Source organism: Papio anubis, chromosome 4 (assembly GCF_008728515.1).
Source record: "Papio anubis isolate 15944 chromosome 4, Panubis1.0, whole genome shotgun sequence".
NCBI classification, from domain to species: Eukaryota; Metazoa; Chordata; class Mammalia; order Primates; family Cercopithecidae; genus Papio; species Papio anubis.
Window position 1 is genome coordinate 19,804,601 of NC_044979.1, and position 26,402 is coordinate 19,831,002.

At 40.9% G+C, this 26,402-nt stretch overlaps 1 protein-coding gene across 5 annotated transcripts in view; it reads left to right on the top strand.

Annotated features, from left to right (window-relative positions):
* KIAA1549 (KIAA1549 ortholog) overlaps positions 1 to 25,003 on the top strand; it is a 143,980-nt gene extending 118,977 nt beyond the window's left edge. For 3 of the 5 annotated variants that reach the window (XM_031665129.1, XM_031665128.1, XM_031665132.1), the window contains 4 exons: positions 7,860 to 7,906; positions 15,542 to 15,699; positions 20,064 to 20,209; positions 22,133 to 25,003. In XM_031665129.1, coding sequence (XP_031520989.1) covers positions 7,860 to 7,906; positions 15,542 to 15,699; positions 20,064 to 20,209; positions 22,133 to 22,387 — 606 coding nt within the window. In that variant the 3' untranslated portion in view covers positions 22,388 to 25,003. The remainder of the gene's footprint in view (positions 1 to 7,859; positions 7,907 to 15,541; positions 15,700 to 20,063; positions 20,210 to 22,132) is intronic. The other 2 variants (XM_031665131.1, XM_031665130.1) reach the window with 1 other exon arrangement.
* The last annotated feature ends 1,399 nt before the right edge of the window (positions 25,004 to 26,402 follow it).

Consider the following 26,402-nt stretch of genomic DNA (forward strand, 5'->3'; position numbering starts at 1 on the left):
GACAGACGTTGATGTAAGACTTTCCAGCCTCCACAACTACGAGAAAATCAGTTTCTGTTGTTGTTGTTGTTGTTGTCGCTTTTGAGGTGGAGTCTCGCTCTGTCACCCAGGCTGGAGTGCAGTAGCGCGATCTCGGCTCACTGCAACCTCCGCCTCCCGGGTTCACGCCATTCTCCTGCCTCAGCCTCCTGAGTAGCTGGGATTGCAGGTGCCCGCCACCACGCCTGGCTAATTTTTGGTATTTTTAGTGGAGACGGGGTTTCACCATGTTAGCCAGGATGGTCTCGATCTCCTGACCTCATGATCTGCCCACCTTGGCCTCCCAAAGGGCTGGAGTTTCTGTTGTTTTAGGCCACCGTTTCTAAGGTATTTTGTCATGGCAGCCTGAGCAGATGAATACGGTTCGTTTTCCAACAGCTGGTGGAAACTGGATAATTCATGCAATATCAGTTAGAGTACTCGGAAGAGTTTTACCTCAGGAATGAGGCAAAATTAACCCCAACTTAAAGGTGCTCTGGTTCCACCTAACCACAAAACCTTAACATCTAAACCCAAGCAAAGCTCAAGAATATAGAAACACAAAAATATACAGCATTCAATAAGGTGAAAGTAATAATGTCTGCATCAAATCAAACGAAACAGACAAACAAAGAAGCAGGAAAATGATACAGATGATAGAATTAGTAGACAAGCTGTATGTGGCGTTCACACCTGTAATCCCAGCACCTTGGGAGGCTGAGGCAGGAGGATTGCTTGAGTCCGAGAGTTTGAGACCAACCTCGGCAACACAGTGAGACTCTGTTTCTACAAAAATATAAAAATTAGCTGGGCACTACTTAGGAGGCTAAGGTGGGAGGATCACTTGACCCTGGAGGCTGAGGCTGCAGTGAGCTGTGATTGCATGATTGCACCACTGCACTGCAGCCTGGGTGACAGAGCAAGACCCTGTCTCAAAAAAAAAAAAAGAGAAAAAGAACTAGTAGACAGGGTATCAAAAGAATCCTTATAATGGACTTCCATAGATTCAAGAAGCTAGAGGAAAGATTGTACACATTAACTAGAAGCACTGAAGATATTAAATGATAAAAGTCAAACTTAGAGATGAAAACTACAGTCTCAGATGAAAAAATATACTGGATGGGACTGAAGTCAGATTACATATTGGAGAAGAAAAAAACTAGTGGGCTGTAGTAATAAAAACAGTATGGTACTGGCATAAAGACAGAAACCTAGACCAATGGAACAGAACAGAGAGCCCAGAAATAAATCCACACGTATATGGTCAACTAATTTTTGACAAGGGCACCAAGAGGACATAATGGGGAAAGGATAGTCTTTTCAGTAAATGGTGAGGGGAAAACTAGATTTCCACATGCAAAGGAATGAAATTGGACTCTTAGACACAAAAATCAACTCAAAATGAATAAAGGACCTAAGTCTAAGACCTGAGATGATAAAACTCCTAGAAGAGAACATAGGGGAAACTCCTTGATATTGACCTTGGCAATGATTTTTGGATATCATACCTATCACACCAAAAGCTCAGGTTATACAGCAAAAATAAGTAAATGGTACCGCATCAAACTAAAAAGCTCTGTATAGCAAAGGAAAACATTGAAAATGTTTCAGTGGCCACCTACAGACTGGAAAAAAGGCCACCTACAGACTGGAAAAAAATATTCATATACCACATATCTCATAAGGACTTAGTATCAAAAATTTATTTTTAAAAACTCTTACAACTCAATAGAAGAAAAATAAATAATCTAATTAAAAAATGGGCAAAGGATTTGAACAGATATTTTTCCAAAGAAGACATAAAAATGGCCAACAGGTATATGAAACAGTGTTCAACATCACTAATCATCAGGGAAATACAAATTAAAACCTCGATGAGGTTGGGTGCAGTGGCTCATGCCTCTGGTCCCAGCACTTTGGGAGGCAGAGATGGGCAGATTGCTTGAGCTCAGGGGTTCAAGACCAGTCTGGCTAACATAGTGACACCCCATCTCTACTAAAAATACAAAACTTAGCTGGGCATGGTGGCACATGCTCGTAACCAGCTACTAAGGGGGTTGAGGCACAAAAATCACTTGAACCCGGGAGGCAGAGGTTGTAGTGAGCCGAGATCATGTCATTGCACTCCAGCCATTATGGAAAATAGTGTAGTGGTTCCTAAAGAAATTAAAAATAGAACTACCTGGCCAGGCGCGGTGGCTCATGCCTGTAATCCCAGCACTTTGAGAGGCTGAGACGGGTGGATCATGAGGTCAGGAGATCAAGACCATCCTGGCTAACACAGTGAAACCCCGTCTGTACTAAAAATACAAAAAAAATTAGTTGGGTGTGGTGGCAGGCGCCTGTAGTCCCAGCTACTCGGGAGGCTGAGGCAGGAGAATGATGTGAACCCGGGAGGCGGAGGTTGCAGTGAGCTGAGATCGCACCACTGCACCCCAGCCTGGGCGACAGAGCGAGACTCTGTCTCGGAAAAAAAAATAGAACTGCCGTATGACCCAGCAATCCCTCTGCTGAGTATATACCCAAAGAAGGTAAAATCACCACTTTGTAAAGGTATCTGCATTCCCATGTTCATTGCAGCACTATTCACAATAACCAAGATATGAAAATAGCCTAAGCGTCCATCAGTGGATGAATGGATAAAGAAAGTGTTGTGGTGTATATATACAATGGAATATTATTTATCCTTTAAAAGGAGATCCTCCTATTTGCTACAACGTGGGTGGACCTGGAAGACATTATGCTAAGTGAAATAAGCCAGAAACAGAAAGAAAAATATTGCATGATCTCACTTTCATGTGGAATCTTAAAAAAATAAAAATACCACAGATGGGAGGGGAAAGGAAATTGGGAGATGGAGATCAAAGGACACAAAGTAGGGGATGTGTAGGATGAACAAGTCTCGGGATCTAAAGTACCAAATGAGGACAATAGTTAATAAAATTTTATTATGTTGGGGATTTTGTTAAATAAGTAATTTTAGATACTTTTGTCACAAAAAAGTATGTGAGATGATAAATATGTTAATTTACTTCACTGTAAGTAACCATTTTACTACCTGTATGTAGCCAGTAAAATGTTGTAAACCTCAAACATACCCAATAGAATTGTTTTTAAAAAGATAGAGTGGCCAACATTTTTCCAAGTTTGGTGGAAACTGCAGATCCACAGATCCATTGGTTGGTGAACTCTATGTGCAAGAAATATGAAGAAAACTATTCCAAAAGTGCCATAGTCTAAATTGCTTAAAACAAGTGAAAAAGATCTTAAAAGTAGCCAGAGAACAAGAACACATTATATACAGTGGAACAGAGATAAGGATGGCAGAAGAAATCTTACTGCCCAGAAGGTAGTGGAACAAATCTTCAAAGAACTGAAAGGACCAAATGACCAACCTAGAATCTATATCTAGCAAAAACATCTTTCAAAAACTAAGGTGAAATAAAAATGTTTTCAGACATATAAAAGCTGAAATAATTCATCACCAGTTGACCTGCATTATAAGAAATGTTACAGGAAGTCTTTAAGGCAGAAGTACAATGATACCATATGAAGACCTGGATCTACATACATATATGAAAAACACTGGAAATGTAAATATGTATGTGGGGAATTATTTTTTAAAATCCTCTCTTCATTATTTAAAACTTTAAAAAACATAATTGACTATTTAAAATGAAAGTAATAAGTATATATTGTGGGGAGTTATAACATATATAGAAGTAAAATATATGAGAACAGCAGCACAAAATGCCAAGAAAGGAGAAATTGAAGTTTTCTATTTTAATGTTCTTATACTATACATGAAGTAGAATGATAGTGCTTAATGGTAGACTGTAATAAGTGAAAAATGCGTAATATAAACCATAAAGCAACCTATTATTAGCTAATAAGCCAACAAAGGAATCAAAATGAAATCATAAAAAACAGCACAAAAGAAGGCAGAAAAGGGTCCAGGCATGGTGGCTCACACCTGTAATCCTAGCACTTTGGGAGACTGAGGTGGGCGGATCACCTGAGGTCAGGAGATCGAGACCATCCTGGCCCAACATGGTGAAATCCCGTCTCTACTAAAAATACAAAAATTAGCTGGGTGTGGTGGCATGTGCCTGTAATCCCAGGCACAAGAATCACTTGAACCCAGGAAGCAGAGTTGCAGTGAGCCGAGATCATGCCACTGCACTCCAGCCTGGGCGAAGGAGCAAGACTCTGTCTCAAAAAAAAAAAAAAAAAAAGGCAGAAAAGGAAGTGAAAAGTGATAAAGCACAGATGGGGAAAATTAAAAGCAGATATCAAGATGGTTGATTTAAATCCAGCCCATCAATAATCACATTAAATGTGAATGGCCTAAACACCCCTATTAAAGGGCAGAGCTTGTCAGTTTGGATAAAAAGCAAGATCCAAGTATATGCTGCCTACAAGAAACCTTCATTAAATACAAAGATACCAATAGGTAAAAAGGAAAAGTATGGAGAAAAGTTTGGAGAAAGATATGCCATACTAACACTAATCATAGAAAGCTGGAATGGCTATGTTAATATTAGCCAAAATAGGGCTCATAGTAAAGAATATTATTAAAGATTAAGAGGATCATTTCATAATAAAGTGGTCAGTTTATCTGGAAGACACAAAGTCTTACCTGTTTATGTGCTTAGTATTAGAGCTGTAAAACACATTAAGCAAAAACTGATGAAACTGCATGTAGAAATAAATCTACAATTATGTTGCTGAGAATGTAAACAACTAGAAGTCTCATGAACTGCTGGTGGGAATGTAAAATAGCACAACCACTTTGAAAAACAGTTTGGCAGTCTCTTTAAAAAGTTAAACATATATCCTACCATATGAACCAGCATTCTCTTCCTAAGTATTTATCCAGGACAAACAAAAACATATTTTCATACAAAGACTTGTACATCATGGCAGATTTATTTATAATAGACCCAAAGAAAACAGCAGCACATAATAGTACTCCATTTGCAAATATACCACATTTCTTTATCCATTCACATGTAGGGTCTATTATTTAAAATAGTCAGAGTTCTCCAGAGAAACAGAGCTAGTAGTGTTTGTGTGTGTGTGTGTGTGTGTGTGTGTGTGTGTGTGCATATGTGTTTGTATGGAGAGAGTGAGGGGGAGAGAGAGAAATTTACTTATTATGAGGTGTCAGCTCATGTAATTATGGAGGCTGAGAATCCCATGATCTGCTTTCTGCAAACTGGAAACCCACAGAAACCAGTGGTGTCGTTTGGCAGATTTGTGTTGTTATTTCTCTTACTTGTTCATTGTTCATAGGTGTTGCAGATTCAAGATTCCCTGATAATGCCTTATAAATTCAAGCCTACAGTAAGATTTTTAAATAAACACCATTATTCAGTGGTTTTCTTATTGTGGATTTTCGATGTTACCCTGATGTAGTTGGATGAGAATGCTAGCAGTTTAATCTAGTAGAAAATCAGGATCATTGGCTTTATCCATGCATATCTAATAGAATTTCAACGTGGATCATAAAGTTAGTGTTGCCAAGGGGAGCCTAATCACTCTCTATTTGCTGCTATTTACTTTTTTTTGGTTAAAAAAAAAAAAAAAAACCACAGGAATGTGGATTTCAAGGTGCCTTCAGTTACTGCATGAGCCTTTATTTGCCATCTGATGACATTGCTCCTTTTTTGTGAGGATAAGGGTGTTAGTTATGCATCAGTGAGTCAGGCCGGTTGATAGTTGGTGTCGCTGCTTCCTTGAGAAGGTAAGCTGTCTCTGGACTAGTCCTGTGAGTAGCCAGTACAAATCCCTGGGCTGAGACACTTTACAAGCAGGCCTCGCTGTCTGGTTGCTTTACCTCAGGCCTATCCCAAACTCTACCAACCATCTCACTTACGTTTCTCACTCTGTTGGCCTGTGTTTTATACTGAATAGAAAAAAGGGATGCATTAAAGTGGGATTTTTATATACATAGCCGATTGAAACCTTCAAATGCAATTTTGTGCCCCACTTTTATATAGGTGTGATCCATCCTGCAACAGAATCAGAGAAATTCTGTGATTTTTTTTTTTTTTTTTTTTTAAACTTTTCATCAGGGCATGCAGTCCTTAGAAATATGACATTCTTTTTCTGATGAGGATAGAGTTGAAATCCTCACACTACAGAGATACAAAAGATAATAAGTGGACAGCTATTTTTCATTGTTTTTCTCTTAATATGCCACTAAAACCTCCTGAGACTTTGGTAGGTAAACTGGTAAGCATTGACTTTTTTTAAGATTTTGCATATGAATGTGCTTTAAAAACCCACACTCTGCCGAAAGCACCAGCACTGTGAATAATCTCTATGTAGTCTCAGATTTCCCTGTAATTTTTTGGAAAATGAATGGAAGCTTCTTTTCCTTCTCTTCCTCCCTTCGTCCATAACTCCCTTTCCCTTGTTTTGCCTCAGTTGGGGAACTCCACAAGGTTCCACATGACAGCCAAGGGGATGGAAGCAGAGAGAGTCAGAAGTTGAAGTAATCTGACCACAGTTTCATATTTAACAATCCCCTTAAAACTCTATGAATGTGGAGATCATTATATTCTCTTGGCATAAAGGAATAGGCCCAGGAATGTTAAGCCAGTCTGTCTGACTCCAAAACCTCTACTTTTTCCCTCACAAAATAGATATTTGTTCACAGGAGAGTGTCTGGTTTTGGAAACCATGGGCGGTGCGGGGTGGTTGGTGAGAAGCATGGTCTTTGGAGTTCAAAAGACATAGGAGGAAATCACCTAATTTCTTTGTGAGTTGGTTTCATTCATAAAACAGAGGGAGTGAGTACTTTTTAGTGATGTTGTGGGCTTGGGTTAATGCTCATACAATGCTTAACTCAAAATACTAATTCGGTAAATGACAGCTTGTAAAAAGAAAGATGTCATGTTGGAGCAACTTCAGAAGCAAGGCTGACTTAGACCTAACTTAGACAAACCATTGGTTCCAACTGACTGCAGCTGGACAGACTCTGCCCATAGTTACTGCTCTTCTGAAATAGCTAATTCCAAAAAGAACAATTCACAGTTATTGAAAAGAAACGTTGAAATAAGAGTCCCACGTATATTAGGGTTAGGATATATTGATTTCACCAGGAATACAACAGATTTCTTAGATGGATATTTCTTTAAATCATGTGGCATATTGTTTTAGTCAAAGAACACTTGGCTAGTTCAGATTAGCTCAAGTAAAAAGAGTTGATTGAAGGATATGGGGGCACGTGATGGAACTTAAGGGCAGAAAGTATAGCTGGGTCTCCTGGGGACCAGTAAATGGTCAGAAACAGAAGGTGCTGCCTTGGTCTTGTAGAGTCTCTCTCGTTTCTGGTTTCCTTTTTTTGCAGCATTCTACAACATGAGACAGGATTTGATACTTGAGTTGCTTGAGGTATTTGACTAGATACTGGGCACCACTGGGTCTCGCTGACCTTTGTGGCCCATGTGATTGGAGTCACTGTGCTAATTATGGGCACTCAGGCCTGCCTTTTAGCAAAAGATATGAGGCCCTTTAGCAGAAGATACAAGTTTGCAGCAGAAGATACAGATGGATCTGTAGGGAAGAGCAGGCACAGAAAGCCTGTCAGCTATTCATATTTGTAGTTGTAATATACAAAAGAAGGAAAGATCTAGAAATGAGTTATGTGTTTTCTAAAGTCTGGTAGTGCAGGTCCTCGAACTGAAACTTGAGTGCCCGTAACATGCTAAGTTTTAATGAGAAAATAATTCTCTTGAAAGTCGATCCTGTAAAGCTGAATTTATAAGTTTGCTGTTGTCACTTTATAATAAGTATTAAGTATTAGTCTTCAATTTCTTTTGTATGTCTTCCAGAGATATGAAGATTATGGAATGACTCCCCCAACAGGTCCATTGCCAAGGTAAGGTTTTCAAAACAAAATGTATTATCACTTTCTCACATAGGCTGTTTTTAAAAACTTTATAAACTCACTAATTTTAGCTAATATAAGCAGATGTAAAACTGAGTTGTATATTCTCTTGATCTAACTAGAAGAGGAGGGGAAAAAAGTTGGAATTTAAGTTCTGTTCCAGTAATGACAGGCTAGGTAATTTGGACCAACTCTCCTGCTGAGGATGACTGGAAAAGCTGTTAAATGTTAAAAAACATTAAAAACCCCAGAGAGCTAACAGAGCAGTGAAGCGGTATGGGACCAAGATCCAGGAAATTCAGAGGCATGAGCCCTGCTTCTTGGGCCAATTTTTCCCCAGGGACATCTGTGGATTCCAGAAGAAGCACCTGGGAAGCCAGGCAGAGCCTTTGTCAGACTCATGGGGTTGGAAGCACAAGGGGAGACCCTGGTAAACACCCGAAGGTTTTGAGTTTGGACCCTTAGGGGTTAGCTGTAGGAGTAAGGGTGAATCATAAGCAGATCAGTCCCTGCAGGAAGTGAAGATCAGCTTTGAAAGTTGATTGGGGTTGCTCCCTGGCAGAAACAAATGAACATCCCTTTTAGAAGAAGATTACATCACTCTAGGCCTTACATTATTGCTACAGTAGCCCCCCTTCCACACACCCCCACACCCACCCCCAGGCATATAAGAAAAAAAAATACAACTTTTTTAAAAAGGAAAGAAATAGACAATAGAAGCAGAACTACAGATAATGGAGTTATCAGACACAGATTCTAAAATAATTACACTTATGGTTAATATGGAACTAAGGTCCATTGTTCAGGAAGATGTAAAAGGGCTACTTTATGTTAGACTGTTATAAGTGAAGGATTCTAGTGTAGTTCTAGGCTCACTAGGAGAATGCTTAAATATAAAATAGTAAGGAAGAATAAAATAATACAAAAGAAGGTAGGAAATAGGAGAGAAAAGAACTTAGAATTTGCAGGACATGCAGAAAGATAAGATAGTAGATATCTAAATTCAGATCTAGAATTAATTACATTAAGTGTTAACAACTAGATATTTCAATTTAAAAGACAAAGGTTATTAGATTTGATTTAAAAATATATTTGGCTTGTGAGCGACACATCAAAAAATATAAAGATACAGAAAGGATATAGAAGATTGGAACAACGTGATTAATCAATTTGACCTAATTGACATAAATAGAACCCTGGACTCAACTGTAAAATACATCTTCCTTTGAAACACATTTTAAAAATTTACCATATGCTGGACCATAACAAATCTTAACAAATTTCAAGAAGTGAAATCGCTCAGGGTATATTTGCTAATCCTGGTAGAACTAAGTTAGAAACCAATAATAAAAGATAAAACCCAAAACTATAAAAACCTTGGAAGACATCCTAGGCAATAGCATTCTGGACATAGGAATGAGCAAAGATTTCATGATGAAGATGCCAAAAGCAATCACAACAGAAGCAAAAATTGACATATGGGATCTAATTAAACTTAAGTGCGCAGAAGCTGTAGTTTGCAAATATTTTCTCCCATTCTGTAGGCTGTCTGTCCTATAGAATAGGAGAAAATATTTGCAAATTATACATCTGACCAAGGTCTAATATCCAGCATCTGTAAGGAACTTAACAAGAAAAAGAACAAACAACCCCATTAAAAAGTGGGCGAAGGACACAAACAGACGCTTTTCAAAAGGAGACATACATGCGGCCAACGAGCATATGAAAAAAAGCTCAGTATCACTGATTGTTAGAGAAGTGCAAATCAAAATTACAATGAGATATACCATCTCATACCAGTCAGAATGGCCATTATTAAAAGGTCAAAAATAACAGATGCTGGTGAGGTTGTGGAGCAAAGGGAATGCTTATATACTGTTGGTGAGAGTGTAAATTAATTCCATTGTGGAAGGCAGTGTGGCAATTCCTCAAAGGCAGAAAAACAGAACTACCAACTGGCGTCAGAAAACAGCAACACAGAGTGGATCCAGCACAGACCAAATTGTCACAGAAAAAAAATGCTTCATAAAATGTGTTTTGCTTAGTATATTTAAATAAATAGAATTTAATTGATGTTAAAAAAAACAGAACTACCATTTGACTCAGCAATTCCATTAATGGGTATATATACAAAGGAATATAAATTGTTCGGCTGTGAAGAAACATGCATGCAAATGCTCATTGAAGCACTATTCTCTAAAGCAGAGACATGGAATCAACCTAAATGCCCATCAGTGACAGATCAGATAAAAAAAAAAAGTGGTATGCATACACAATGGAATACTATGCAGCCATAAAAAGAGCAAAATCATGTCTTTTGCAGGAACATAGATGCAGCCAGAGGCCGTTATCCTTAGCAAACTAATGCAGAAACAGAAAACCGAATACTGCATGTTCTCACTTATAAGTGGGAGCTAAATGATGAGAACTCGTGGACACAAAGAGAGGAACAACAGACATTGGGGCCCACTTGAGGGTAGAGGGAGAGGATCAGGAAAAATAACTATTGGGTACTAGGCTTAGTACCTAGGTGATGAAATAATCTGTACAACAAACCCCTGTGACTTGAGTTTCCCTATATAACAAACCTGTACATGTACTCCTGAACCTAAAATAAAAGTTAAAAAAAAAAAGCAAATCTTTGATGGCAAATTAATTAGTACTCTTGTAAGTAACCTGCAGTACACTGAAGAAATCAAAATGGAAATCAAAACACCCTAAAATGAATAATAATGAAAATATAATAGGTCAGATGTTGTGAGGTGCAGCTATAGCAGTGTTCAGGGGGAAATGTGTTGCCTTAAATGCGTATATTGGAAAGAAAAGTGGCTGAAAAATCAGTGTATCTAAGCATCGACCTCAAGATGTAAAAAAAGATGATCCAATTAAATGTGAAGGAAGTAGACAGAAGGAAATACTAAAAATAATAATATCAATTAATGAAATAGAAAATAAATACCACATTAAGAGAGGATGAGTAAAACCAAAAGTTAGTTCTTTGAAAACTAATAAAATTGATAGACTCTCACAAGCTTGATCAAATAATCTGTGCAACAAATTATCAATAAGAAGAATGAAAAGGGCACATTAATCCAGATCTTACATTAACAAGGAGATTTTATGAACCCGTTTTTGTTAATAAATTTGGGGCTGGATGCAGTGGTGCGTGGTTGTAATCCCAGCTACTCTGGAGGCTGAGATGGAAGGATTGCTTAAGCTCAGGCATTTGAAACTACCCCGGGCAACACAGTGAGACCCTGTCTCAAAAAAAATTTTTTTTCTGGAATAGAAAAATTCCTAGAAAGAGAAAACTTGAATAGTCGTATAACTATGTTTAAAGTGGAAATCATAATTACAGTACTTCCCACAAACAAAGCTCCAGGCCCAGGGGCTTCAGCAGTGAGTTCTACCAAACACTGAAGGAAGGAAAGGTATCAGTATTAAACAAACTCTTCTAAAAAACAGAAAAAGAACACTTCTCAGTTCATTTTATGAAGCCAACATCACCTTGACACCAGGGACAAGGGCAAGAAGGACAGGGACACTGCAGGAAAAGAAATTGAGGGCCCGTTTCTCATGAACATAGATATTAAAAAATTGAAACTAAATATCAGTGAGCATAACCAGCAGTAGACACAAAAGCATCTCATATTACAACCACATTGGATTTCTTTCCAGCAGTGTAAGGATGATTTAGCATTTAAAAACCGAGCAGTGTAAGTTACCACTTTAAGGAGAATAAAGGAGGGAAATCTTGTCATTTCAATAGATACAGCAGGTGGTAAAATTCAACATCCTGTCATGGTAAAAATCTTAGCAAACAAAGAGTAGAAGCGAACTTCTCGATTCTGATAAAAGGTATCTTGGCAAATATTACTGAATGGTGAAATGTTAAAAAAAAGTCTGCCCTCTGAGAGTGGGAACAAGACAGAGATATCTGCTCACATGACTTCTATTCAAAATTGCGCTGTAACAAGGCAAGAAAAACACAAAAAGAGTAAAGAATTCAAAGAAAGGAGTAATACTGTTATTATTCACAGATGATATAATTCTGTAGTAGCATATCCTAAAATGTCAACACACAAACTGTTAGAATTTAGGGAATTTAGCAAAATTGCTAAATAGCAAGCCAACTAAATTTCAAAATAACTGGATATAAAATCAGTATACGAAAATCTGTTTTATTTCTGCATGTAAGCAACAAACAGGAAAGAAAAAATTTTCAAAGATATCATTTAAAATAACACTTAGAAATATAAAACACCTCAGAATAAATCTAACCAAAGACTTTTAAGACCTCTAAAGAAAGATGTTCACAGATTGGACAACTCAATATTTTAAAAATGTCATTTCTCCCCATGTGATTTGTAGATTCAGTGCAATCCCATTCACAATCCCAGTAATTTCTTTTTAATATGTGGAAACTGACAGATGGATTCTAAAATTTATCTGGAAATGCAAAGGGCCAAGAATAGCCCAGACACTTTGAGAAAGAAGAAGGAGGTGTTAGGACCATTCTAAATATTGTACATTGCTGTCAAGTGATTGAGATGGTGCAGCATTGCTGTGAGTCTAGAGAAACAGACCAGTCGACCAGCTGTGTGTGTGGACATTGGTTTATTACAAAGCTGTCATTGCAGTAAAACAGACTGAATCTCAGAAACCAAAGCCAACCATCCCTTCAGTGACCGGAAGTCACACTGAAGTAGGAATGTTTTCTGCTTCCTACTTACTTTTTCTGTTTTTTTCTTTTTTTTAAACCATCATCATTTTCAGAGGGGTTTGCTTTGCTTTTCTCCAGCCTTCCTCCCCTACCACACAGCTCTGTGGTCCAAAAGCAGCAAAGGTAAAACTGGCAAGGTAAGCTCAGGTGATGCAGGGCAGAAGTTAGAGATGGGGGACCATGACCTGTCCAGTTACCCAGGTTAGTCCCATTTTTAATAGCTTTCACCCTCAAAAGTGTTGTGGTGTGGATGATAAATTATATAAACACCCACTTTAAAGGATTTTAGAGTGTTGGATTGCAAACCATGTTAAGAATAAAGGGATGGAAATGTTGTCGAGAGGTGGGGAAAAGTAGGGAGAATTAAGAGCTAGTTCATGGGTGGATGGTCTAGAGATTGTGGTTCGGTGAGGTGTGGGCTCCAGTTTACAGGTCTTGAAGGACGAGCATGCCACATGGAAAGCTCTTAGATCTATAAAGTCAGGGATATCACACGTCCCTCTCTGAGGCCAATCTAAAACAACAGCAGTTATTTAAAGAGAGTAACCTAGGTAGCCTGGGTTTCAGTTTATGAGATATACTCTAGAAACAACACTGGAGAATAAGTGTAAGTTAACCTACATTCTCATCAAACTGGTTACATCTGTGAATTACAGGTTCAGTGTCGTTTGCAAAGAACTATAGCAGACTATTATCTTTTTTTTCTTGAATTTCGTCAGAAGAGTGTTTCTCAAGGTGAGGTTCTCAGACTCCTGGAGATTGCCTGAGACCCTTTCTTGGGGGGTGGGGGTCTGTGAGATCAAAACAGCGTTCATAGTATTACTAAGATGTTATTTTCCTTTTTTCCATTGTATTGACATTTGTACAGAAGTGCAAAAGCAATGGTGGGTGAAACTGCTAATCTTCTTCTTCTTCTTTTTTTTTTTTGAGATGGAGTCTTGCTCCGTTGCCCAGGCTGTAATGCATTGGCACAATCTCGGCTCACCGCAACCTCCACCTCCCAGGTTCAAGTGATTCTCATGCCTCAGCCTCCTGAGTATCTGGATTACTTGTGACGCACCACCATGCCAGGCTAATTTTTGTATTTTTAGTAGAGATGGGGTTGCACCATGTTGGCCAGGCTGGTCTTGACCTCCTGAGCTCAGGTGATCTGTCCGCCTTGGCCTCCCAAAGTGCTGGGATTACAGGCATGAGCCCCTACACCTGGCCAATACTGCTAGTCTTTAGCATGGATCCATGCAGTACCACCAAATTGTATGAGTAGTCATCATATTCTTCACTGCTCCGTAATCACAGTTTTAAAAATGTGATTTATTAATTAAAAATTTATGTTAGCATGTCCTTGGTGAGGTAGTCAAAATCATAAACCTAGACCCTTATTAAACCTAGACCCTTAAGTCTTTAGTAGTCTGTGTGACAAAAGGGGAAATACATAGAAAGCATTTCTGTGGAATATGGAATTTTGAAGGGAAGTCCTTGCTCCCATTGTTTGAGTGGAGACTGAACTGAACCAACTGCTTTTTTGCTTTTTACTTGAACAAACAGCTGGCAGACGTGGTTATTCAGACTCGGGTGTTTGGCAGACACTGTCTTAAAAATGAATGAAGTGAGCCTGTCACTTCAAGAAAAACAACTGCCAGTATTTGTTGCTAATGATAAAATGAGCTTTCAAGTGAAAATTTGAATTTTGGGAACTTGTCTGCCTGCCACTGTGAACTTGACAACTTCCTAGCACCTCAAGACTTTTCTGGATGAGTTTGATGATGAGATTAATGAAAGAGATTTTTCGATACTGCAAAATGAGAGGTAACAATATAGAGAAGGTTTGCATAACTCAGTGAACTATGTTCCAAATGACAGATGTCATAAAATCAAGCATGGGTTAGAGATCCTTTCAAAGTGCAAGTTGGAGCTGTGGGTTTTAGCGTAACAGAGTATGAAAAGTTCACCAATATCATTTCAGATTCCATATTGCAACTGACCCCTGAGGAACTAACACTTGTTGAATTTTTGTGTGGTAGCAAGAAGAATGCCTGCAATATTTTAAAAATATTATCTGAAAAGGCTCTTAAAATACTCCTTCCTTTTGCAACTATGTATTCTGTGAAGCCAGATTTTCTTCCTAACATTGAGCAACTGACAGGATGCAAACTCTATGAGAATCCTTCTATTAAGGAAATTTGAACAATATAGTGCTACTCTTCTCACTACTTTTTTTTGAGGGAGGATTGATGAATAGTTAATGTCACAAAAAATATTATATTCATGTATAAGTTTAATTGTTATTTGTAAATAAATTTTTTAAATAAGTATTTACATTTTTTTCCATTTTAATTTCTAATCTGGTAAATATCGATACAATCCACATAAACAAAAGCTCTTGGGAGTCCTCAGTAATTTTTATGAGTCAAAAGAGGTCTGGAGATAAAAAAAAGTTTGCGATCCGCTGCTTTAGAACACTGCTTTTCAGCCTTGACGGACAGCAGGATCATCTGTAGCTTTAAAAATTACCGCCGTGTTGGTCTCACCCCTAGTGCCTCTGAATTCGCCTGGGGTGCAGTGTGAGCGTCGTGATTTTTTCAGGCCCCCCAGGTGATGCCGACGTGCAGCCAGGGGTAGGAAGCACAGCACTGGGCAGATGCTGGAGATGAGCAGGCCCTGGCCTTGTCAGCATCAACTGTATTGCAGGCACTGTTCTTAGCGCCGGAGGAAGGGCAGTGAACAAATAGAAAAGTCCCTTCCCTCGGGGAGCAGGAGAAACATCTCTTCCCTTTCTAGGAAAGGAAATGGCTAAGCAGGTGGACAAATAAGGGTTACCTTCTGTAAGGTTGGAGGTGGACCTCATGAAATACCAAGGCCAGGGTGCAGTGGAGTCCTGATGTGCTGGTTTGCTTTGCCTTCAGACCAGGTTTTGGCCCCGGTTTGCTGCAGTCTTCAGAGCTGGTGCCCCCTGACCCCCAGCAGCCACAGGCGTCCGCTGAAGCCCCATTTGCTGCCAGAGGGATCTACTCGGAGGAGATGCCGTCGGTGGCCCGGCCTCGGCCTGTCGGGGGTACCACAGGTATATGTGGTTGTTTAGCTTCCATTTGTGAGCTATGGGACATTTACTTTTTGGCTAAATTGAAAGAGATTTTATTTTAGGTGTCTCAGAGTATCAGTTTGCAGTGGTCTCTGTCGCTGTTCAGGGCTGTTTCCCCTCAGATCCTGACTGAGATGGAGGTGGAGAGAGAGGAGACAGAGAGGCCGAGCTTCTAAAGCTGCTGTCTGCTGATTGGCTCTGGAACCAGGCCCTTCATGTGAAATTCACGGCACACTTCCTCCAGGAAAAACGTTTCCAAATCCTTACTGTGAATGGAAAGATCTAGGTCTGAGCACTTTGGATGGCATGAAAACAAGATTTCGTTTTCAAAAAGGTGCTTTTTTCAGCTTGAAATGAACAACTCTCAAAGTCTGGGTGACAGAGCAAAACTATCTCAAAACAAAACAAAAGCAAGTAGTTTAAGCCAATTCCAAATTTGCAATAATTGGTGGATATTTTTTCATTATGGCTTTTCTGGGAAATTCTTTTATTTTGCATTGTCTGTTACTCAGCAAAACAAATAATATATCCTGGAATCCTCTAGGTTTTCCTGAACTTTACAGGTGCTTTGCTTTGCGGTGAGTCTTGATTCCTCTGCGAAATGTTAGGTATTTGAACTTCCCTGCCTGGCATGTATACTAAGCAAAATTCAGATGTATTAATTTTTAGTTTAAAATCTGAACGAATATAGAAATTATACATATCAAACATTCAAAAGGAAATTATTTTAAAATTTCTATTAGATGAAATTATGTAAAAACGCATAATAGAAAATGTTAAGATTTATTAGAAGGATTACGTTTTTAACTATAGAAAATTATGAAACATGTATTTGTCTGAAAATTGCCAGTTATTTTCAAAAAAAGAAAATAGAGTACCTAGGAGAAATTTACAGCACCTCACGATCAAGAAGTATTTTTATTGTAGAAGATACCTCAGATAAATTAAGTGGGCCAACCTGAAAAGGTCAGTGGGAAGAGGAAAAAGGTCCAGTTTTTAAATTATTTTAAAATTGCAGATTAACACCATAATGCACCATTTCTGTCATGAAATTCTTTTTGTAATAATGTGGTATGGTAAAGTTAGCATCCAGTTTCTTCATCTGTGCGTACTAGGAATATCCGTACTTACCTCCTTGGTTGTTTAGCTGATAAAAGAAGATGACAGACGTGCCCAAAATAGTGCCTAGCATGGCATAAACTTTCTTTTTTTTTTTTTTTTTTTTGAGAAGAGGTCTCCCTTTTTCGCCCGGCTGGGGTGGAGTGGCCGGATCTCAGCTCACTGCAAGCTCCGCCTCCCGGGTTCACGCCATTCTCCTGCCTCAGCCTCCCAAGTAGCTGGGACTACAGGCGCCCGCCACCTCGCCCGGCTAGTTTTTTTGTATTTTTTTAGTAGAGACGGGGTTTCACCGTGTTCGCCAGGATGGTCTCGATCTCCTGACCTCGTGATCCACCCGTCTCGGCCTCCTAAAGTGCTGGGATTACAGGCTTGAGCCACCGCGCCCGGCCGGCATAAACTTTCAGTAAATATTAGCTGCCATGACTGTTGTCACTATTATTTTCAGTGGTGGCATAAATTACTAACTTTTTGGAAGGCAGTTTGGCAGTAGGACCTACAGAACCTTTGATTTGTTAATTCCAGTTCTGGAAATCCAGGCTCACTCTCCTAAAATCCAAAATATTGAAAAACGACATGTGCCAAGATATTTGTCACAGCATTGTTTGCATAATAGCAAAGAATTGTTAGTTTCCTCAGATACTCAGGAGTGAGGGCATCCCTGAGTAAGTCCTGCAGCTACTTAAGATGAAGAAGTCATGAAAAGCCAGAAAAGGGGAATTTGAGATTTACCAGTTGCCTCCTATGTGTTTGATGCTTGATTCGTTTTATGTCTTTAATCCTTGAAATAACCCTCTGAGGCAGATTTTTTTTTCTTTTCTTTTTGAGACGGAGTTTTTGCTCTGTTGTCCAGGCTGGAGTGCAGTGGCACGATCTCGGCTCACTGTGACCTCTGTCTCCTGCGTTCAAGCGATTCTCCTGCCTCAACCTCCCGAGTAGCTGGGATTAGGATTACAGGCATGCACCGCTGCACCTGGCTAATTTTTGTATTTTTGGTAGAGATGGGGTTTCACCATGTTGGCCAGGCTGGTCGTGAACTCCTGACCTCAGGTAATCCGCCTGCCTCAGCCTCCCAAAGTGCTGGGATTACAGGCGTGAGCCACTGCACCCGGCTAAGGTAGATTTTTTATCCCTGCTGGAGAAGTGAGGAATCAAGGCTCAGCAGTAGCCATAGCCCATTGCTCAGGGTCACATGGCTTGTCAGTGGCTGAGCTGGAGTGCAAACGCCGGCTTGCTGGGCTCAATGCTGACTCATGGAGGAAGCCTGTGCTGTATTGTTAAGTGAACAACACAGGATATAAAATCCTGCCGAATGATGGTTTCAGCTACTGGAGTGGCTTTACACAGAAGGTGTGCTTTTCTCCCTGTGCAGTTGCTTGAGCCTTTGGAAATGGGGAACACTGCACTGCTCTTATAGCATTTTGCAAGATTTGCTCAAACAACGTCTGTTGGGCAAGGAGTGCTGGCAGTCCTGATCATTTTAATACCGTTAGGATTTTTCAGTAACTGACCCGGTGGTCCAGTAGAGTGCATTGCTCTGCCCAGAGCCAGGACAGCTTTTCCTGACTTTTAGTTATCATTAAATACCCAAATAAAACCATTGAGGAGTTCTTTTTTTTTTTTTTTTTCCAATGTGGTTAATTAATTGAGGTTGTTGGTCAGGTACCAGCAATTATAGCTCAGAGCTATAATCCCATCATGTTGGGAGGCCAAAGTGGGAGGATCACTTGAGGCTAGGAAGAGTTCAAGACCAGCCTGGCCAATGTAGTGAGACCCCATCTCTTAAAAGAAAGAATTGAGAGAATTGAGGTTGTTAATTAAAGAACTAGAGTAGGAATAGACTTAAAGATGGAGGAGGTGCCTCTTTTAGCTGTGGATGCTTGGAGCCTTTGTGGTTCCAGTCTGAGCATCACTGGTGAATTTGAAGAAATTTCCAAATTTGGAAATAAGTATTCTATTTCATAGTGCTTAAGGATCACTTTTCTCCCTTAATTTGCAGTATAGGTGTATTTCCATATGACAGAAGTTGATGCGGGAGAAAAATATTGTGTATTACCTGGCTTCCATGGCAACAGGAGGCTGCAGATGTCTGGGTGTAGGAGGGTAATTAGCTCTAGAGAGTCCTCTGGCTCTGCCATCAGCTCACCTCACCAGTGAGGCTGGGGGAGTGGTTTTAATTGTATTGTGGCTACATTACAGACACAATATGGGTTATAATGAATATATACTTTAATATGCTGGATTTAAATAGATACATATCCTGCCTTGTAAGGAAAAAAAATAAGCGTATTGTATATCCAGCTCCTTGTGAATCTCGAAGCCACAAGCAAGAAAGAGCCAGGCTTCAGCTTCATGGTGGCTCCCAAACCTTTCACGCCTTTCTTAGTAAATGAGCTGTTCCTCGTTGGTAACTGCCGCAGAGATGGATGGAAGTGCCTTCTTGGTACCGTTTATCCCCAGTGCTAATGTCTAGCCACGAAAATAAGGGCATTTCTGTCAGCCTCTGAAGTAAAAGAAAATCAGAGTCCAGGAACCAAGAAGCTCATGGTCTGTTGCTCTTAGGAAATGCCATTCTGGAGCTAGAACTGGTTCCAAGTCATGATCCCTTGTCCTTAAGGAGTGCAGTGGTCAGAGCTGACAGTGTCTTCTGACAGGGTGTTTTGGAGGGAATACACCATGACTAGACGTGGGGAACCCGTGGGGAAACAGTTGCATCAGGGGCGGGATGGTGGTTCCATCACAGGGAGGAAGGGTCATCCTCATGCAGTGCTTCAGGAGAGGAGCCCGCGGGCTTTCTGATGGGCTGGTAGGAAGTGCGCAGGAAAGAGGAGTTGGGCATAGAGTATAGGTTTTTAGATCTGAACAAGTAGGGCTGCACGGCCCTGGGTGGAAATGGGGAGGGTGAAATGGGGGACAGGCTTAGGCTTAGGGATGAATGTCAGGGAGTCAAGAATTCTGTTTCAGACTTTTTTGCAATGGGATTTTCTTCTTTTATTTGTTTATTTTTATTGCTTGGTCCATGGTGCTTCGTGGTACATTTTCCTACCTATGGGACCCTCAGGAAATGCTGATAGTATGGCAGTTGAGGTGAGATTTCTGGAGACAGAACTGGTACCAAGTCCTGATCCCTTGTCCTTAAGGAGTGTAGTGATCAGAGCTGACAGTGCCTTCCTCGGCAGCCATACTCTCCTATAAATGTTGACCAGGCCACTCCACCGTGTTCCTTCCAGGCTCCCAGATCCAGCACCTGACACAGGTGGGGCTTGCCAGCAGAATCGGAGCTCAGCCAGTGGAAATCCCCCCAAGCAGAGGCAGCCAGTACGGGGGGCCAGGCTGGCCTTCGTACGGGGAGGAAGAAGCAGGGCGAAGAGAGGCCGTGAGTATCTCCTGTTCAGGTCATCATTTAAAATTTACACATAGGCCAGGCACAGGGTCTTATGCCTGTAATCCCAGCACTTTGAGAGGCCAAGGCAGATCAGGAGTTTGAGACCAGCCTGGCCAACATAGTGAAACCCCATCGCTACTAAAAATACACACAAAAAAAATTAGCCGGGTGTGGTGGTGTGGGCTCTGTAGTCCCAGCTACTTGGGAGGCTGAGGCAAGAGAATTACTTGAACCCGGGAGGTGGAGGTTGCAGTGAGCCGGGATCGCGCCTGGGTGACAGAGTGACACTCTGTCTCAAAAAAAAAAAAAAAAAAAATCCCTCAATTTAACAGCTTCTGCTTTGGGGTCCCTTTTTAAAACCTACATTTAAAAAAGTTTTAACCTCTCTCACGTTTTCCCGCCTTGCTTGTGTTTTGGCTTATAGTTTTTAGCATCTAGCTTTTAGGAAGTGTATAATTTTTCTCTAGGCAGAGTTCAAGCTTAGTAGTAAATTTGAATCTATGGGTGACAACTCTGGAGTTGATGTTTGGTGAGATTGCTGTATAAATATTCATGCTCTTCCGCAGCATTTGTGTTTCACTGTGGGTTTATTAATGTCACTCGTATTATGACCATGCGTAGGTAATTTTGTAATAAGCACACAGTTGGGGATATTTTAAGGCACAGGTTTTCTTTTTGAGACTTCTGTTCACTCACTCACTCAATATGAGCATCGGTAATTCCTACAAGTGCTTTCATTTGCTTTTCTCAAGAACTGTATATCCTGGGGGGATAAATTAATGAAGTTTGAAAATACCACCCAGAATATTACTTTTTGTTTTCTCTTGATCATTATGCTACAGCGTCCGCTGCATTTCTGTGCCTTCCCAACACACACACTCAATTCCTTTCATGGCTGGACGCCCTTACTCAGTGAAAGGACATTAACTTCAGAATAAGGCGTTTCCCTAAAGGAGACATTGTTATACTTAGAGTCTCAGCTATCTGCTTTAAGTTTGCTGCCATTTCTCTTTTTTTGCCTTCATTTTGCCCAGCTTAGCTTCATGAGGTGTTTGGGGTTGGTTTTGGTGTTTTGTTTTTTTGAAAAAATGGAGACAAGGTCTCACTATGTTGACCAGGCTGATCTTGAACTGCTGGCCTCAAGCAATCCTCTCTCCTTGGTCTCTCAAAGGATTGGGGTTACAGGTGTGAGCCACCGTGCCTGGCATGGGGTGTTAAGGTTTTCCCGTCACATCCACTTTGGAGCACTGCTCGATCACTCTTTGGAGAAGTGAAACGTAGAAAGAACCTAGAGCTGGAATGCCACGTTTGGCTCACAAATAACTTGATCCTAGCGTGTTTTTTCGTATGCAGATTTAAATACTCTTACATATAAATGCAAAGAGACTTTTTTTTCCACTGGGGGGGAAAAACATGAAAAAAAATCTGAAAAGTGTAATAATTCTTGTGAAACTAATGCCAAATCTTTATGCTGCAAATATCAGCAAAACTATTTTATGCTTTAGTGCAGATAAATTTTTAAAGACAAGGCTCTACAGAGCCCACAGTAGGCACACACACAGAGACAGGAGACAGCAGCTAGATAAAGCGGAAGATGGTTGCGTGGGCTCCAGTCCAGAACAGAGGCAGCTGTTCCCCTTGTCAGCCTTGCGTGGATCCGCTTACCTCCTTCGGCTCTCAGATATCACCTGACCTTTCACCTCATGGGGCACTGCAGCCTCCCTCCCTTCCTGTTCTCCCCAGCCCCTGGTGTCTTCACCCCTCACCTGCGGCATAGGCAGCAGGGCCCCGTTGGAGGGCTGAGTTGGTGGATGGATGTGGGCGGTCCTGGGAACCTTCCTAAAGCCAGTTTGCACTTGACGTCTCGGCTTATTCTTCCGTAGGAAGTACAGTGACGTTTGCCATGTTTTTCAGACACACATGCTCGGACATCAAGAGTATTCTTCTTCACCGCTATTTCAGGTGCCAAGGACTTCAAGCAGGGAGCCCTCAGCTCCTCCCGGGAACCTCCCCCACCGGGGGCTGCAGGGCCCTGGGCTGGGTTACCCCACCAGCTCCACGGAAGACCTCCAGCCCGGCCACTCCTCAGCCTCTCTCATCAAAGCGATCCGCGAGGAGCTCCTCCGGCTCTCCCAGAAACAGAGCACCGTGCAGAACTTCCATAGCTGATCGGCCTTGCCTCGCAGATTTGCCAAGTATCCGCTTCCCGTGGAAGCAAGACCAAAAGGAAATCAACTGAGTGGGTGTTTGGAAGAGGAAGGAGCAACTCCTGGGCAGCCTGCCTAAGGGAGGGAGCAAGTTGCAATTTAGAAGATGCCATATGTCACATGACAGCTCACGAGCCTTTCACTGGGCTGGCAGTTGACCACTTGGATTCGGTTGAAATGTACGTATTTTGGCCAAAAGCCAGCAGCACTTCACAAAAACAAAACACAAACCTAAGCTAACAAAACGACTGCATTCATCTCTTTTTTAAAGGCAGAGATTGAACTTATAGACAGCATAGGGATGAAAGGAACCAGGCGTTCCTGTGGCATTGAGACTGGTACGTGTACGATGAACCTGCTGCTTTGTTTTCTGAAAAGAGGTTTGAAGACATTTTATTAACAGCTTGATTTTTCTCTTTTACTCCATAGGAACTTATTTTAATAGTAACATTAACAACGAGAATACTAAGACTGTTTGGGAATTTTAAAAAGCTACTAGTGAGAAACCAAATGATAGGTTTTAGAGCCTGATGACTCCAAACGAAGCCATCACCCACATTCTTCCTCCTTATTCTGGTGCTAAGCTCCAAGGGCCCTTCACCTTCATGTCTGAAACGCAACTTTGGCTTTTTCAGTGGAAGAATATGTTGAAGGTTTCATTTTGTTCTAGAAAAAAAAAAAAATCCCTCCCAAAGCGGGGCAAAAAGCTTTATATTTATTTGGTTATCCAAAATACAGATCAAAGTTGAGATCTACGTTCTTCATTGTATTTGCTGTTTCTTAATTGGGCATATACAACTCCTGGTCACGTCCCAAGTCAGCACCCATCGCTCAGGCCAATCCTGTAGAATGAGGCTTTCAAGAGGTCCTCACTGATCCTTTCTTCCACTTTGCTGTTGATTTGTTCACAGATTATGTTTGAATGAGAAATCTTCCATAAGCAAAAGTTATTTAAGAATTCCCAGCACCACCACATTGTTACACATACATCCCTACCAGTCACATTCCCTGTGTTCAGAGCCTGGAAATGAAATTGAGTTCAGTTCAGCCTCTGTGTAATGAATCAAGAAATGTAAAAGAGCTTTGAGACCACAAAGGAAAGGAGAGAGTTGCGTCTCATTTCTGATTTTATTGTGCTCTTATTCTGTCGAGTGGCTCTTAAAATGTCTTATGCTCTTTGGGCCTAAGAGAGGATCATCTCGCTTAAGATTTACTCCTGATGTAAACATTTCCCCCACTTTCCAAATAATGGCAAAGAAAACAGTGGCAAGGGCCATTCTGTTTTCTGGTACCTGAGTGAAACTCAGAAGAAAAGCAGGCTTAGCTAAGAGATTTTCACTAGGAACCTGTTTTTATTAGATCAACGAAGACAGTCATGCATCGCTTAATGATGGGGACGTGTTCTGAGAAATGTGTCATTAGGCTGTTTTGTTGCTGTGCTAACATCCTAGAATGTACTTACACAACCTACATGGTATAGCCTACTGCACACCTAGGCTGTGTGGCATGGCCCATTGCTCCTAGGCTATACGCCTGTACAGCCTGTTAACTGTACTGAGCACAATGGTAAGTATTTGTGTATCTCAACATATCTAAACATAGAAAAGGTATGGTAAAAATACAATTTTATAATCTTATGGGACTGCCATCAATATGTAGACCGTCATTGACCAAAACATCCTGATATGTGCATGACTGTACTTTTCATTAAATAACAGATAAGGGGCTAAAATTTGGGGCTCTGACTAATCAAAACCTGTGTATCTGTGTCAAGTTTTAAGACCCCTGAAACAGCTAAAACGGGTTTCCAGAGTGTAATCACTGGATTTCAAAACCATGTTTCAGCCCTTCATTAATGAAGCCTGTTGTACAGATTGAGAGTCTTACAGTATGAGGAAAGTTGGTTCTGGGAAGTTAGGATGTAGCCCGTTTTCATCTGGACACCTCGGAAAGCGAAAGAGTGCAGGAGAGTAAATCTCTCAAGGACGTTAAATAAAGAACCAGCAGCATCTTATCAGGCGATCCTTGGAGGTTCCAAGGAGCACTGGAGAGAATGCCCCCTTCTGGGCTTGATGACTTGGTTTGGGTTTAATACAAAATTTCTCTTGGTCTTGATTTAATACCTGACTGTCCCCAAACTGAACGATTCTCTTTGTATGTCACTCAAAAATACCAGGTTTCCTGAATATCTTATTAAGAATTTCAGAGATGCAAGCAGAATTTTATTATGGACACCTTGTAATGAATTCAAATCGTGTGACAGCAAATGGGATAAATGGCCCCTTCTCTCCCAGTTCTGCTCGGGGCCATACGGGCTTGCACACAGAGTATACTAAAAATGGTGACCTCCTTTGAGCGTTGCAGAAAGAGGGCTCTGTTTCAAATTGGGCTGACTATAAAAGCAATTTTGATGTCTTTCTAACTACCATAAAGGGATTGTAACTGTATTTGTATTCTTAGAAACAATACACTTTTAAACAGATGTCAAGACCAAAGATGATGTATAATAAACAGCCAGTGGTTGTGTGGTGTGAGCAGACCCCCGGATCACCAGCACTCTGTTGGTGGTCATAAAGCACACGCAGTTTGTATTTGCTTCCTCTCGACGCCTGCCACAACAGTTTTACCAGTCACCAAACTCAGAACAAACTGGCTGTGTGGGCAGCACCATACCCTAGCGGTCTTCAGACATTCAGTTCATGTCATCCACTGAAAAGAAGGGTCCTCGTGTTGACAGTGTGTGGCTTTGGAGTCCACTTATGGAAGCACTCTACAATGAACAGTTGAATTTTATGTCTATTTTTTCCTATTTTAAAAGTTCTAGTGGTAACACAAACTGTAAATTTGAGTCATAATGTTTGGAGAAATGATTTTCTTTTTTTTCCAGAGTCTACTTTGTCACTCACTGACTGTGTCTGGTTCCTTCTCTGAACTTCATTCTTCCCATCAGCCAAACAAGAACAGACCTCCCCCGCCTCCTCCCAGGCTCCCTAGTTGTGAGAATCAAATGTGATCATGTGTACAGATGTCCCGTGAGGAGAGCGCATAAAGCACTGTGAAAATGTAACATGCGTCTGTGTGGACGCCCTGGGATGAGCGATGTGAAGCGCTGCACTCCTGCAGTGCGTGGGTTCACACATGGGTAACGAGCAAAACTGAAAGCTCGGTGTGACTCATTTTCCTCACTCCCATTTTGCTTTAAATTCACTTCCTTCACCAATTTTCAAATTGCATTTATTAAGCATCTTTCTGCTCCCGACTTTCTGGTGTCTCTGGCACCAAATAAGCCAGCAGACATGAGCCTTGCCTTCTGAGATTTTAGAATCTAAGATAGTACGAGTGGGTGTAGAAGATGGAAGATACAGATAAATAACATGGTTTAAGCATCAATAAAATTCATTCAAAGAGGTCAGGTGCGGTGGCTCATGCCTGTAATCCCAGCACTTTGGGAGGCCGAGGCAGGTGGATCACTTGAGATCAGGAGTTTAAAACCAGCCTGGACAACATGGCAAAACCCCGTCTCTACAAAAAAATACAAAAATTAGCTGGCTGTGGTGGCGCATGCCTGTAGTCCCAGCTGAGGCATGAGAATTGCTTGAACCCGGGGGACAGAGGTTGCAGTGAGCTGAGATTGCACCACTGTACTCCAACCTGGGCAACAGAGCAAGACTGTGTCTCAAAAAGAAAAAAATTCATTCAAAATACATAAATGCGTTAGGCACCCAGAAGAAGCTGTGGAGGTTGCGTGTTTGGAAATGCAGTATCTTGGGGAGACGTCAACTTCTGAAGTGACTTTGAAGGCAGGGCAGCTACCCAGGCAAATGGCGTGGAAGGAAGAGCTGAGAGTGGGCCTCGGAAAGGCTGCAGGCATGGAGTGAAGCTGTCACTGAAAATGAACTTGATCCACTTTAGTATGGGGACAGAATCCCCGTCTGCACTATTGAGGGAGTTTTAGAAGAGAAGGAAGAGGTGCTGGG